The sequence below is a fragment of the Protopterus annectens genome, chromosome 7.part1 (genome assembly GCF_019279795.1).
Source record: "Protopterus annectens isolate FY-2018-M chromosome 7.part1, PAN1.0, whole genome shotgun sequence".
Lineage (NCBI taxonomy): Eukaryota > Metazoa > Chordata > Ceratodontiformes > Protopteridae > Protopterus > Protopterus annectens.
The window spans coordinates 182835014-182850872 of NC_056740.1; the positions used below are offsets into that span (position 1 = coordinate 182835014).

The following is a 15859-nucleotide window of genomic DNA, read 5'->3' on the forward strand; positions in this document are numbered from 1 at the left end:
GCTGACTCATGTCTTAAAACAGAAATCATTAAATGCCTCCCCCAGATTAGTGATTTTATTGAGGAAATACAGAATAGCACTGCTGAGAACTGTAGTTTCAAAGGATAAATGTATTAACTGTGAGTTGTAGAGTAACAGCTAATACCTCATTCTTCGATGTTAAAAATGACTTACTTCAGTAGTCGATCTCAGGACTATAGTTCTTTCACACCACAATTATGCCTTGTGTAGAAATTATTTTTCTGAAGCATTCCATCTATGACAAGGTCTGTAGAAGTTCAGAGCCTTCAGTTTTGATTCGCACAGTCTACATTTAAGTTCACTGTGAGCCACAGTTCGGTGTTCACTCATTCCCAAACCATTGCCCAGTTTAAGGTCAATCAGTTCAAGACTATCCACAAAACTCTTTTTGTGAGCTGTTTGAGGCCTGCTCTACATAGAACATCAGGAAAGATCCTACTCTAAGTGTACCTAGGGTCTAGATGTTATAGATTATATTAGGCATCCTGTAATCTCCAGTCAACAATAACTTCACTTTGTCTGACACTGTAAGCGTCATATTTATCATGTTTTTACACCTACCATCTCAGGAAGTGGTTTGCTGTAGATATTCTGAAAAACCACATGCAGATTATGTTTGCGGTCTTCAGTGTGACCATCACTGTCTTCTCTTGTTCAGATTTACTTGCATGTGTTGCTTTGATTCTTTCCCTTTTATGGAGACCTACAGTTATTCAAATTGTACTGTGTTTATTTTAAGACCATAGTCAGAAGACAGTTTTCTTTCATAAATGCAACTAAATTAGATCATTTTTGTTCAAATTGTGGACAATGGTGTAATTACCTTTCATTTTCTTTTACTGAAATGTCCATTTTTGCTTTACTATATGTATATAATAATTACCTTTTTCATATTTATCATATGTTTCCTATGGTATAGTTGCCACTGATGGAATTTGCTTCAGGAGGACAAAGCCAGGATTTCCTGCATGCTTTAGGGCATCTCCCTCCTTGAGTTGTTTAAATACAGTTTAATGAAACTTTTAATTCTATTAGGTATGATCCAACTTTCACTGGGAAGCACATGGCAGACTCTATGCCATTATAGGCCCATGTCCCACCAACAAATCTCCAGTCCCCAATGAGCCCACAAGTCTTTTACCAGTTCTGGTATCAATTGGATTTAGATGAGCTTTAAAGAATAAGCCAGTTTACTTTTGAATCAGTTGGAAGATGTTATTGTATTTTATATGACCTTTTTAATATGTTTTTTTTATTGTGCATTCCTTTGTGTTTATATTTCTTAAGAAATGCCTTTAATATTAAAATTCATCAAGCAGTACTGTCAAGTGCATCTGACATTATTGTGAGCTCTAGTCTGGTAAAGTCTCATTTAATTTCTTTGTAAGATGAAAGCAGTTACTATAGTAATAAAGTTAATTTGTATGATTGTATATAGGTTTTGACCTGTATCAAGCTGTTTTGCTGTTCTTTTATCATGTCTCCTGGCACTGAATTGATTTGGAAATTTTGTTCTATATTTAAAATGTTTGGCTTTTCATGTACTGACAGATAAAGACTAGTTGAATCAGTCTGTGATGAATAGAAATATTCATTTTTCATATATTCTCATAGTTCTTAAAAAGGATAAAGTAAAAAGTCTTAGATTTCTAATCACGCAGCCCACTCAAAAACAGATAAACAAATAAAATAAAAATAAATAGATGAACAAACAAATGCCCATCTAATATCCTTATCCCTCCAAAAGGCAAGTGTGTGTTGTGCCCTTCTGACAGCTTTTCCTGTCAGTCTCATCTGTCATGCACACGTATCCTTCTTAGCATATATTGTAATAACTACTTTACAAGTTTTGATTGTGTAAAACACGTTGCCAAAATGATATGTAGCGGCAGCTGAAGTTTTCATTACTATGAGGGCAGCTTACTCCACACAGTTTGTGAAACTATAAGGGAAAGGAAATTTCCTGTTGCATCTACTGCATTTGCCAATAGTTTATAGTTTCGGGCACATATTATCACTGCAGCAGCTGTATAGCATCGTTGCCCTAATTTTTTTTATAATATTTATAAAAAGGGTTGTATCACTTAACCCCCTCTAAACAACATTACTTTGTATGCCAGGGAAGTGGTGCTGGGGAATTGGGAATCATCTTTACAAAGCGCAATATAACTCAGTGTAATGGTTTGCTCATGCTTAAGTGGTATTCCTAAAAGAGTTTCAGACAACTTCACTACACACATCTCTCACCATAAACTGTAGAACACAGCCTGCCATATCAGTATAAACAGCAAACACTTCCTCCAAGCTATTGCAGATGGTTTGGTCTTCATTGCAAAAACTGAATAAACTTCAAGTGAAATAAATCCTTTATAGTTTTACATCCTGTTTGCTGAAATTCCCTTTGATAGCTTCTCAGGCTGCTATAAAGTTCACTGCACTAAACCTTAGTTCCACATGTACTGATCAGCTGATAAGAAAAGCTTACACAGTAATGCAATCTTCTTAAATGTTTAATGCTAACCATTGGATGGTGGTTTGGGCTGAGAGCGGGACAACTTGATATGCACACCGATCTTCCTTCAGTAGCCATCAGACTACTTCTGTACTCTGCCATGAAATAACTACCTAGCAGCAAGTTTACTTGGTCACAAAAATATAACAGACAGCAACCTTCCATGTCTTTGCCCTGACGAAAGTAGATGTGAGTTTCAATAATAAATTAACCAAAACAAACTCTGCAACAATGTTCTACGCATGACAGATTACAATGAACACTCTCTGCTCTTGAGTTGTATTTCACTCCTGCCATTGTGGTCTCCTAGAAGATATATTCGCATTATCTTGAGGATATACTTGTGGGAGTACACAGAAACTAGACAGTATTCCGATGAATGCTAAGTGGTTTTCCCCTTTTAGAGTAAGTGTTGTTGAAAACAATATTATTGATAAAAAAATTGAAAAGCAATTATTTTTTTACCAGACTATTTTAATTAACAATTGTTTACCAGTTAAGTAGTTATCAATTTCCTAAACAGTGACATCATTGTGTCACATCTGGATACAAAATTCAAGCTAGGACTTCCTCACACATTAACAGGAACTTCATTGTTTGGTGGGAATTTTTCACTTTTATTTTTTCAAGAAGATGATGAAAATGTCTTTGTTTTCCATACCAAAATTGATTTTGCAGATGGAGATGCTGTGTGGTTTGCAAGCAACATTTAATGTTGTATACTTACAAATCTTTGTACTTGATCTTAAAGAAAAACAAGCATCAGCATGCACAAAAGCCCAAGACTTTATTTAGAATTTCCGTTCCAATAACTGTACCACAGAACTTCTAAAGAATGAATTACACAAACATCACTAAATCTATTAACAAAGGTTCGTAAGCAGATTGTCATAAAAGAAAAATCTGTGGTATCTCTCAAAGTCTCAGAAAGCCCAGTATGCAACCTATATTGGGTCAAGAACAAACCAAGCAGAAATGTTGTAGTGTACAGGGTGTATATTTTAAAGTTCAAATTTTATTAGTGAACTAGGTGCATAACATATTTCAAGGAGTGAGCTTCACACCCTCTACACTGCAAAGTTTCTGTTCAGATCATGTCTACCTACAGCCAATTCTAGCAAAAACAACATTAAATTTTCAATGTTAAAAAATACTGAAAAATCATTCTACATTAAATACATTTTAAAACATGTCATTCTACCACTCCATATTTCATCAAGGGAATATAAAAGCATATATCGACCTCCTTTCAGCCATATAAAACATAAATATTTAAAGACTTTCATTCCATAATGTTAAAACACTATTGATAGAAATCATCTCAATTGATCTTTAAGAAGTCATTAATAGAAAAAAAATGACATGGAGTGTGTAACAAGTACTGGAATATACAAATATGCAATAATAACACTGTCTAGAATCCAGTGAAATATGTAAATGATAAGATACAATAGTGTCCATGATGATACGCTGCCTTGTTTTAGTTTAATTCCTTCTGTTTGCTCACACTACTGTCACAGATGATGCAGCTATGGTTCAATGTTTTCCAGCAAAAACAACTAATTCTATAAACCTTGTTCTTTTACTGCACTGAAACTGACAGGTTAGATGTGTGTGAATATCATTCTGGGAGTGAAGACTGTGTGTTACATTACTGAAAATGTAGAACATTAAATAAAATGCTATGACTTCTGGTGATGGTTTTATATAGAGAAGAGATCCCTGGCTGCTCCTAAAGAAGTTTTTTTTTTTTTTTTTTTTTTTTTTTTAATGTTTAATTATTTATATCTAATTGCCTCATGAAGATAACAGAAGCAATATACTGATGTTAGCTGTTTTTAATAAAGATATTTATGATAACATTTTGAAAAATGAAAAAGCTAGATAATTCACTGATGACTGCTAAAGTCATTGGATCTCACTGCTGGTCATATTATGGTAAGGTTATGGTTTCTTTAAACACCTACAAGAAGAATTGAGAACTGTTGTGCCCAATATTGCATATTGGGAACAATTAATAGTAGATATTGAGACAGTAATTGATCAAGTTAGTGCCAAACTATTTATGTGGAGTCCGTAGCAGCAGCAAACAGTTTCAAAATTAAGGGGATGTTGGATAGCTTGAGAAGAGATACAGCTTTGTGTTTGTGAATGAGATATTGATATTTTTGAGAAAACAGATCAGGATATGGTATGCTTATTTTAACTTTTGGATAAGGCTGATACTTTTTCAAACTATGAGATAAACAAACCAGTGGGTGGTAGGAATAAATTAAGTACTTTCTGTGCCTCTAAAAAAGAGAAAAATTATTATTAATGGTAGATAGCTTTTATTAAAAATGTAGGAATTTGATTAGGGAGCACCATTAAAGAATCTATTAACAAGACAGATGTTGAACTAAAGTATAGTTTAAAAAGGTTATTTTTATCAACAGAAAATGATTGGCTTAGAGTTAGACCGCAGGTTGTAAGATCTGTATATTCACACTGCCTGTTGCTATCTGTTTCAAGAATTCCTAGCCAACATCACAGCTTTTTCAAAGTGACATTTGTGGTACAGGTTTATGTTTGAGATGAAAGCAAGGCTCAATATCTTGGGATAAAATTTAATAATTTCAAAAGAGATGGGACAATTCAATCTTCCTGAAATTTATTTATAAGACTGTGCAACTGGAAGATTCAATCTTCTGATGTTTATTTATAAGACTGTGCAGTTGATAATAATATTTTTGTTGCCAATGCATTAAGTGAAAAGATAAATAAGTCTGAGTAGAGTAAATACTAATATGTTTGATAGGATTTTGATGTGGCAGTATCTTAGAAATTAGATGGACTCTCCTTATGTGATGAAGCCAGCAACAGGTACCTTATCTAATAGTTTAGCATAGATGGAGAATAACTCCTCATCAAAGTAATTATGCCTATTATACACAACAAATTGTGAATTTAACAGTAAGTTGGTCTTAAGGTTTAGTAAGACAGGAAAATTACAGTGATCTCTTAGGAACAGTTTTTGTTGGATTCAAGCCAGGATAGTCACAAGTTCAGCAAATGGCTGACTTGTCTACCTTTTTAAGATTAGCATATGGAGGTTTAATATATGTATGTATGTGTGTGTGCGTGTGTGTGTGTGTGTGTGTGTGTGTGTGTGTGTGTGTGTGTGTGTGTGTGTGTGTGTGTGTGTGTATGTGTGTATATATATATATATATATATATATATATATATATATATATATATATATATATATATATATATATATATATATATATATGTATATGGGATCCGTCAATATGTTCGAAGTTTCACTACTTCGAACCCCACCTCACCGAGTCCTCTTTCTTGAACTAGTGAAACTTTGAACATTGACTTCGGCAGTCACACTACAGCACAGAATGAGAATATTCCATTTTCCCTGCTGTAGTTCAATCGCAGAGTTGGTATATTTAAGTAGGGGGTTGGGGGAGGCGCAGCCATGTTTTAATGTTCTTTTTTTTTAGGGGGGGTAGCCTGGGGAACTAGATTTCAGCGAAAGTGCACGTTCGTTTAAGTGGACATTCACTGAAGTGTAGGGCCTACTGCTCTATTTCGAAGAAGTGTATTTTCAATGTAGAGCAGTAGACCCCATATATATATATATATATATATATATATATATATATATATATATATATATATATATATATATATGGGTTTAGGACACATGCTCGACTAGCATATGTCCGAATCACAAAACATCGAACAAACATACACGAAAGTGCTTAACATCGAAAAGCGCTTCCGTGTATGTGTAGTTAAAAAAAAAATCTACATTTCTGCAGGGAGTCTTCGCCCCCTGCACCCCCCACACCCCCCTACTTTATTATTCTCACTCCGAGATCGCACTACAGTGGGGAAAAGGGAATTTTCCCTTATCTGCACTGTAGTCCAATCTACGAAACAGGCATGCATACACGGAAGCGCTTGTCGATGTTAAGCGCTTTCGTGTATGTGTGTTCAATGTTTTGTGATTCGGACATATGCTAGTCAAGCATGTGTCCAGATCCCATGTATATATATATATATATATATATATATATATATATATATATATATATAAAAACAAGAAATATGGGGTTGCTATAGTTTGACTTTGTTATTAGGTGTTATATATCTCCAGCAGATTTGCCATTTTGCCATTATTATTCAAGGTGAAATGTAATTATCCTGTAGTGAAAAGGTTTAATAATAAGGTGTTGAAGGAATCAGATAAGACAATTACTAAAATAATCATCAACACTATTAAGATGCTTTATAACAATGCCTCTACTTCCCTGTATATAAATAAAACTTTATCACATCCTATTGAAATTATCAATGGCACTAGGAAGGGCTGCCCACTCTCACCTTATCTTTTCAATTTATATGTCGAACCTTTCCTTCTCTGGGTTAAACAAAAGACTTATCACCATATCCCAAAAGTCTTCAACATTGATATAAATTATTCTGCATTTGCAGATGACCTAAACATGTATTTTGAGCTTCCCAACACCGAATCTTCATAAAATCCAAAATTCTATTAATCTTTTTGCTGAGGCTGCTAATTATAAATTAAACCCTGCAGAATCATCTATTTTTCCATTAAACCCTGCAAATCATTTAGAATATTACTTCCGTGTCTGACATTCCTCTCAAATATACACTCAAATACCTAGGAATAAATTTCACACACCCTCACCAAGAACTAATAAAATCAAACCTGTATAGAGTCTGGGATCAGATAAATCACGATCTAACTAGATGGAAAAACATCAATCTTTCTTTGCTATCAAAATTCGCTATCATTAAAATGAATAATTTGCCTGGAATCCTTTTTCATCTTAACTCCATCTTCTTAAATGTTCCGAAAATTTTTTTCAGAAAAATGGAAACCACAATCTCAAAGTTTTTATGGTTCCCTAAATCAACCAAGCCAAGCAGAAAGACTAATTAGCATAATGGCTAAGGTGTTCACCTCCCATGCGCAAAGTACAAGATTTGGTCCTCACTCCCGGTAAGAACTTCATGAATTGAAGAAATATGTTTTGGTTGGGAGGGTGGCCTAATGGTTAAGGTGTTTGCCTTACAAACACAAGGTGCAGGGTTTGAGTCTCACAAGGGATAATTGGCTAGGCTTAAAATGGCTCACAAGGGCAATTAGCTTAGTACTAATCTATGAACCTATGAACCAGAATATCATACAGGAAACTAATTACCCCTAAGACCAAAGGCGGTTTAAGTCTCCAGAACTTTAATTTATATTACCACATCATTAATGCTAGCCATATAATTCCAATAGCCTGCTATGATCCCTCTGCTGAATCTTGCTACCCAACCTGGATCAAATTCTGGTGCAACTATATATATTCGTTAAAATTCAATTCATATGCTGTCTCTTTTCTAGCACCTGATCGTGACTACAAGTTCAAGATCTTGCCTACACTAAAGAACAAAATTTGCATCTTTCAATCACTGATGACCTCTTTAAATTTACACAATACTGTTCCCATTCTCCAACCTATTCACCTAAACCCTAACTTAAAAATCAATAATAAAATGATCGCTCTAACAAACTTCCCTATTATTAAGAAAGCCATAGTTTGGCACTTTTATAACTAAAGATGGTCAAAGCCTTATTTGGTGCTCCTAAAAAGTATGATCCTATCTTAAGACAAATTAGCTCACTTATAAAACACAAATTCTCTTGCTATACAGTGAAGGAGCAAGACATTACAGTATCATAATCTATCATTAAATCACTTTCCCTACGGAACAAAATGATTTCGAATACCTATAAACTTGTGTCAAGCATTAAATATAATCATTCACTTCTATTTTGCAAATATTGGGACGGCATACAAGGAGAAATCTCTACGGAGTGTAAGTGTGAAGCAATCAATAATACCCTGAATCTAACCCCCTTCAAAAATCTAATTTACACTCAACTTATGTTAAACAACAATTCCTTCTATACCCCAGCAGTCTTAATGAAATTTGGATACAATAAAAACCTAACCTGTCCATTCTGTTCCTTCCCACATGTAGCTATACTTCACATCTTTTGGAGCTGTAAAAATATTTACAAACTTTGGTGTTCTCTCAGAACTCAGTTGGAAAAAATGGGATACGAAAAAAACACATTTTCTTGGCAAACCATGATTCTAAATATAATTCCAAAATCTCTTAAGTGTATCCATCGCCACATCTGTGTTACAGCCTGCACTCTTCTCAAATATTTTATAGCCAAGAATTGGGTCAGTCCCTCAGGAATAGCTTGGGCAAACTTTACATCAATGGCAATCAAATATATATCTGCACACAAGTTATGCCATAATAACAAAAAGAAAAAATAATATTTTCAGAATTACTGGTGTAGCCTTTTTGACCTAATCCAAACTAAATAATCTTCCAAAATGTGGGTCACTAACATTACATTCCAGGAAATCCTCCATCGGTGTCATATCTGGCCCTATAATCATTAGACATTGTTATCATCACACTGTAACTTTTGAATTTACAAAGTATTTTGCTATATTATTTTGTTATCCTCTGGCATCCATGGTGTAACTGTGTTGTAAATATGGTATAAATAGAAGTACATGATGTAAATAGTTGGTTATATGGATATACCCTCCTTACCACTTTTCTTTCTTCTTAAAACAGTCATATGCTCCTCCTTCCAAGCCATTTTCCATTTGTATCTCTAGACTTTGACTGTAATAAGTTATTGGGGGTCTTTACTGCTTATACTATTCTCTAAGATGTAAGTTCCACTGTAAGATAACTGCTGTTTTATAAATGCATAGTTTTTGCACTGACTGTTATATATATTCCTATACTTTACTGCTTCCTGTAATGACTTACAGTTTTTTCCTTTATGTTTGAAAAGTTTGTAAAATTCAATAAAAATATATTTGAGAAAAAAAGACAATTACTAAAATAAGGTAAGATTGGAGTAATTTGTTAAATGATGATGTAAACCAATTAACTTGGTTGTGGATTTGTCCACCCCTAAAATATATCACCAACTCAAGCTGGTTTATATATATGCTGGAAGTGTTTGTATAAATATTTTTTGTACTCTAGAAAGGTCGAGAAAAATGTTTTCAGATTCTTAGGCTGACTGTTGCAGATGTAGATCATGGGACCATATATTTTGGTCATGTTCTACTTTAAATACTTTTAAGGAAGTTATGTGTCATTTACTGAGAGGAGTATTACAGAAAAACACAGCCCTCAGCAAGCATTAAAGTTATCAAGAAGTGGTAAAGGTTTAAAATGTATTAAAACTGGATATTGCTGTTTTATTGACATTTGTAGCTTTAAAAAGCTGTAATGGAAAAGTGAAAGTCAAGACTGACTCCAGGAGTGAACATGTCACTGAGTTTATGGAGGAGGTGGATAACAGGGAGAGTTGTGCCGCTAAAAGGATATCATGGGATCAGTGTATAGCCAGACTGTCACTGAGGCAAATGTCTGAAGATAGACTTTAGAGCTAATTTAGGTATACTGAGATGAATATATTATTTTTAGTCATGCATTCGTATACAAAACTCCATGACAGTTATTTAATATGAAAAGCAGTTCTACTTACCTTTTCTGATTAGTTAAAAAAATGACAACTAACTTGTAGACAATCTGTCTGCATAGTGGTACTGTTAGGTTAAAGGGTATTTAGTACCCTAATGTGCAGAGTTGGGGTTAGGGTAGGGTTAGAGCCCCCCCCCCCATGTCTACTAACCCTAACTTCATGCATTAGGCAACTAAACACCCGTTAGCACTAAAAAAGGCATAAATATACACATCAAATATACAAGTACTCAAGCATGCCAGCAACATCTATTTCCTTCCATGTCTCTTACTCTAATCCCAATCTGCAAACACACAGTTAACCCCAGTGCAAAAACTCGTATTACATATGTAAGTTTTGGCTTGCTATCCACACCCATTAAACATTACTTAACATTCAACACTGCTGAGTACAAGAATAGCCAATACATGCTAAGTGTGCACTTGACCAGTTCAAACATTGGAAAATTATTAATGGAAAGTTTGACCAGTTGTACAGAACCCAATGAGATGTTCTGAATTTACTAAAAAGAAAAATGACAAATGAAATTTGACCATTTCATTCTGACTGAAATGGAGCAAACTGCTGAATTGCTGGTTATTTTATGTGAAATATTTTATATATTATATTGCATAAATGTAAGATTATATAAATTTCTTTATTATGTAAAGGGGTCTTAGACTCAAGCTCAACTATGTTTTTGTTGGATTACTGTTATTTGACTTGTTAGGATTTACAGTTTGCAATTTGCATTTGGTATAAACTGTAGTAAATTGTGTAAAGGTGCCTTAAATAACCGTATCTTAAAAGATTAGCATTAAAATTACATTCTTTCTTTAATCATAACTTGTTGAAATACGGCCAAGACTGTTATAACTTATTTACTAGTCAATAAGAAATTTTGTATTTATTTATTTAGTCTTGCTGCAGTTGAACAGACTGGTAAAGCACCTCTTAAAATGTTAAGGTTATGACTGTTTTTTTTTTGTATTGCAAAAAAATTCTTAAAAAAATGAAATTTTCCTTTGATGGCTTTGGTGATTTCTTGTCATTTCTATGTTTTTTTTTTTTTTTTGGGGGGGGGGGGGCATAGATATTCCCTTACTTAATATGAAGCTATTGTATACTCCAATGTAATTCTATTATAGGTTCATAGGTGTTTACTAGGCTAATGACCACAAGGGCCTTTTTTAAGCCTAGCCATGCATCCCAAATTTCTCACAAGTGTAAGCATGGACCTGGGAGATGAACCATTTACAGGTTACCTGTATCCATTAGAGACATAGGTGCCAAACCAGGTATGAATTTCCAGTTTCCTATCAAGTTGTCCAAGTTGCACTTGAGTTGGGTTAGAGAGGAACTCTGCTTTTCATGGACAGGGAGCCTCTTCCATAGATGCAGTAGTCTCTGGGACACATACTTATCTCTCCAGCAGGTCCTATTTGTATCACAGGCAAGGTTTAAGTCTTTACAGCAGATACATCTGGTGCTGCTTGTTTTGTGGATATGCAGGAGGTCCATCAGTGTGGGGTCTGACAATGCCCTGTATGCCAGGCATAGATCTCCCTTCAAAAGCCTGTAGGAGACAGAATACAGGGGTAGGGCCTTGAGGTGGTCTGCATAGGACATTTTACTGCCTGTATTCTTTTAGTGAGGAAACCTCTGTGGATGTTCCAATTGTTGGATATGCCTGGTTAGATACATACCAAAGGCGACACTGTACTCAATGATAAGTCTGATGAATGCTGAATACAGTGGAACAATGACTTCCTTGGAGATGCCATACCTTTGTTTATAAGTTGCACAACACAGAATGATTTCCTCACCAGTGTAGACACATGATGGACAAAGGCTAGATTACTATCTATGTGTGTCCCTAAGTCCCTGACTACTGGGTCAGCTCTAATGGGTGTGTTGTCAATGTATTCACTATACAATCTCAAAATACTGAAATGTCGAATTTCAGTATTTCGATACTGAATAGTCAAAAAACCACATACACGAAAACCCACAATCACAAACACTACAATCGCGACCATTCACACACACACACACACACACACACACACACACACACACACACAAACCAGGACATAATCACACACACACATACACCTACCTATCTAAACAAACATAACAACACACACAAACACACTTAACCTACCTATAAGCAGGGGGGCAAGCCCCCCTGCACCCCCCACACACCCCTACTTATATATTTTAACTCCAAGGTCACACTAAACACACAAACACACAAAAAACACCACCACACTCACACACACTAAAATCCCTACCCGTTATCCTCAAACACACAACACTTACCTGAAACCCCAGATAAATCCACAAACCGCACCACACGTCACGAACGCGACACCACGATAGCGGCAGATTCAGCATTGTGTAGTTTTGGTTAACTCCACTTTCCACTATTCGGTCTCAACGTACTGAATTTCGACATTTCAGTACGTCAAGATTGTCTAGTGTATCCGTTGTCAATATGATATTTACCAGGTATGGATGACTTCCCAAAGGATACTATTATGCATTACTTGGTATTTAGTTTTAGTCCATGGATCTGAAACCAGGAAGGAACGGGTCTTTTTTTTTTCACTGTTCTTCAATCTCTGTTTTCAGTAACATGAAATGATGTTGTCAAGAAAACTCTGAAGCTTCATTTGGAATGCTTCTTCCTATTCATGAGGTCCAACCTACAAAACAGTAAGCCCATGATGAATGCAGACCAAAGAAAGGCAATGAAAGTAATGTAGCACCTGTGTCAAAAGTTACATGGAGGTAGAGAGAGAGTTTTAATAAAATGCATATACCTGAGAAGACAGAAGTGATAAAAAAGCCTTCATGCTTCTAAAGGTACAGAGAGCTAGCATTTTTGGAAGAGGATATTTAACAATTACAGGTTACAGATATAAGGTAGGCAAAAAAAAAGGCAAGAACAAGTTTCTTTGCAGAAAGGGTGGTAGGTACTTCAACTATAACAGAAAAGTTGGAACACATTCAGGAAAAGAATTCATTGGGGTGCAGAACAGGAACAGGTGAACCTGTGAGAATTGTTAAGAATGAGATGACTAAAATTAAACATGAAAGGGGGGCGTTTGCAGGAGCATGCAACAGGCAGATTGTATAAGGCTGACTTAGCTTGTTTCATTGTCTATAAATCTGTGCACCTTGCACACATTACTATGCCATAATATGCTTGTACTGTGTGAATGAATTTTAATTAATTTTCAGTTGTTACTAAATACTGGCAACCAAAGCAATTCCAGTTTCCAAGTGTAAGTAGTGCTAGAAATGTAACTCAGTCATACTATGAAATGATGTTTGTGATGGACGTGGGAGTCTTTCCAAGGTCTGCCAGGTCCTTGGACATCAAAACTCAGCCATTAGATAATGTCTATATTTTCGTTTCATTTAGATGCATATATCTTTTTTGTCATCATAACATATAAGTCAACAATTTATATATGCATCTTTTTAGGTATCTGGCTGTATTTGATCTCATTTATAGCTCTGTGCATACACTCTGACTGTTAACAAGTCCTTAAACATACCTGCAATCTTCTAATAGCCACAAAAGCATGTATTTTTATTTATTTAATGTTCATCTGAATTATTTTTCAGTTTACTTCTGCGATTCTGGGTCAACATCCTGAAAAATCCACAGTTTGTGTTTGACATTGACAAGAGTGACCACATGGATGCTTGTCTGTCTGTCATAGCTCAGGCTTTCATTGATGCTTGCTCTCTTTCTGACCTGCAGCTCGGAAAGGTAAGACCATTAATACAACCAAACAGTTATTGGCTATAAATTTCCAAATTTGCATGTAAAATAAACCTCATGACTCCCCCCCCCCCCCGTCTCTCTCTCTCTCTCTCTCTATATATATATATATATATATATATATATGTGTATATAAATATATATATATATATATATATATATATATATTTATATATATATATATATATATATATATATATATATATATATAGATTCACTTCAGAAGCTCGAAATACTGAAATCTCGAATTTCAGTATCTCAAGCCCAAGAAGTGGAATCCACAAAACAATGAAAACTAAAAACAGCGAAATTCAAAACCTCGAATACAGGAAGTTTAGAATTTTACGGTTTTACTACACACACACACACACACACACACGCACACACACACACACACACACACACACATACCATCCACCACACAAACACACACAATCCCTCTACTACATGAAAAAGGGGGGAGCAAACCCCCCTACACCCCCCTACTTAAATATTCTCACTCCGAGGTCGCACTACATACAAACACACACAAAACACCACCACACAAGCTACTTTCTCTTCGCGCACACACATCATAGCAACAAAACACACTGACACACACCACAGCTGCAACCCAAACCCCTTAACACACACACATACACACTTACCTGAATACATAACCATAGCAACACTTTAAAAGTGTGAAATTCAAAACCTCCGTATTCGAGGTTTTGAATTTCATGCTTCTAAACTTTCGCTCTTATGTGGATTCGGCTTCTTGGGCTCAAAATACTGAAATTCGAGATTTCAGTATTTCGAGCTGAACAGAACCCATATATACAGATATATATATATATATATATATATATATATATATATATATATATGTATATAGATACATAGATATATATATCTATATAGATATATATACATATATGTATATGTGTATATATATATATATATATATATATATATATATATATATATATATATATATACACTTACATACACACACACACACACACACACACACACACACACACATGTATACACACATATATATATATATATATATAGAGAGAGAGAGAGAGAGTGAGTGAGTGTGTGTATGTGCACAATTATAAGTTTGTAACAAATCCACATGGAGCAAGCTTTAGTAAAGTGAAACAGAGAAACTGCACGATAACTAAAAGCAATATTATATAATGGTTAATTGGGTATTCAGTCAAATTAGGTTTCCTTGTTTGCAGTCTTCCCCTGACGGTAAGTTAAACCAAGGTGCACTTGAGAAGGAACTTGTTTATAAACAAGTCATTTATTTTTGGCTACTTGCAAAAAAACAAAACTGCAACATATTAAATCTTAAACACAGATTTGTTCAGCAGTATTAATAAAAGGTAACTATTTTTTTTCTTCCAAAAGGACTCTCCCACTAACAAGCTGCTGTATGCCAAAGAAATTCCTGAATACAAAAAGGCTGTACAGACCTTTTACAAACAGATCCAAGAAATGACACCTCTTAGTGAACAAGAAATGAATGCCCATTTGGCAGAAGACTCTTGGGTAAGCAAATAATTATTTGGTAGAAGTAGCTCTGGATATTCTTTATAACTAAAAGATTACAGCTGGTGGAAGAATAGGTTTAGAGGCATGGTTTCACCACTGCTGGGTGTGGCAGTGAAAGATGACAGAATAATGTCATTGTAGCATTTGTGATTCTGTATTCAAGTGTGAGGCAGTACTTTGCATGTGTGTGTCTGTGTGTGATGGATGGCATGTACTGCATAAAGTGCTTTACATGTTTGCTTAGGCATCAGCCATCTTGGGATTTTACTGTAGATTTATAAAATGGCTAAAAAGCTTATTTTTGGATCCTTGCTCTAAACTCATAAAGTAACAAAGCATGTAGGGAGTTGAAGAGTTAAGACAAGGTGAAGGCCAAGGTTCATGTATTTTAGGTAGTGG

At 34.9% G+C, this 15859-nt stretch overlaps 1 protein-coding gene across 2 annotated transcripts in view; it reads left to right on the forward strand.

The window, feature by feature from the left end:
* PLXND1 (plexin D1) overlaps positions 1 to 15859 on the forward strand; it is an 817829-nt gene that overhangs the window by 775743 nt on the left and 26227 nt on the right. For both annotated transcript variants that reach the window (XM_044078628.1, XM_044078629.1), the window contains exons 33-34: positions 13756 to 13903; positions 15317 to 15457. In XM_044078628.1, the coding sequence (XP_043934563.1) occupies positions 13756 to 13903; positions 15317 to 15457 (289 nt within the window). The remainder of the gene's footprint in view (positions 1 to 13755; positions 13904 to 15316; positions 15458 to 15859) is intronic.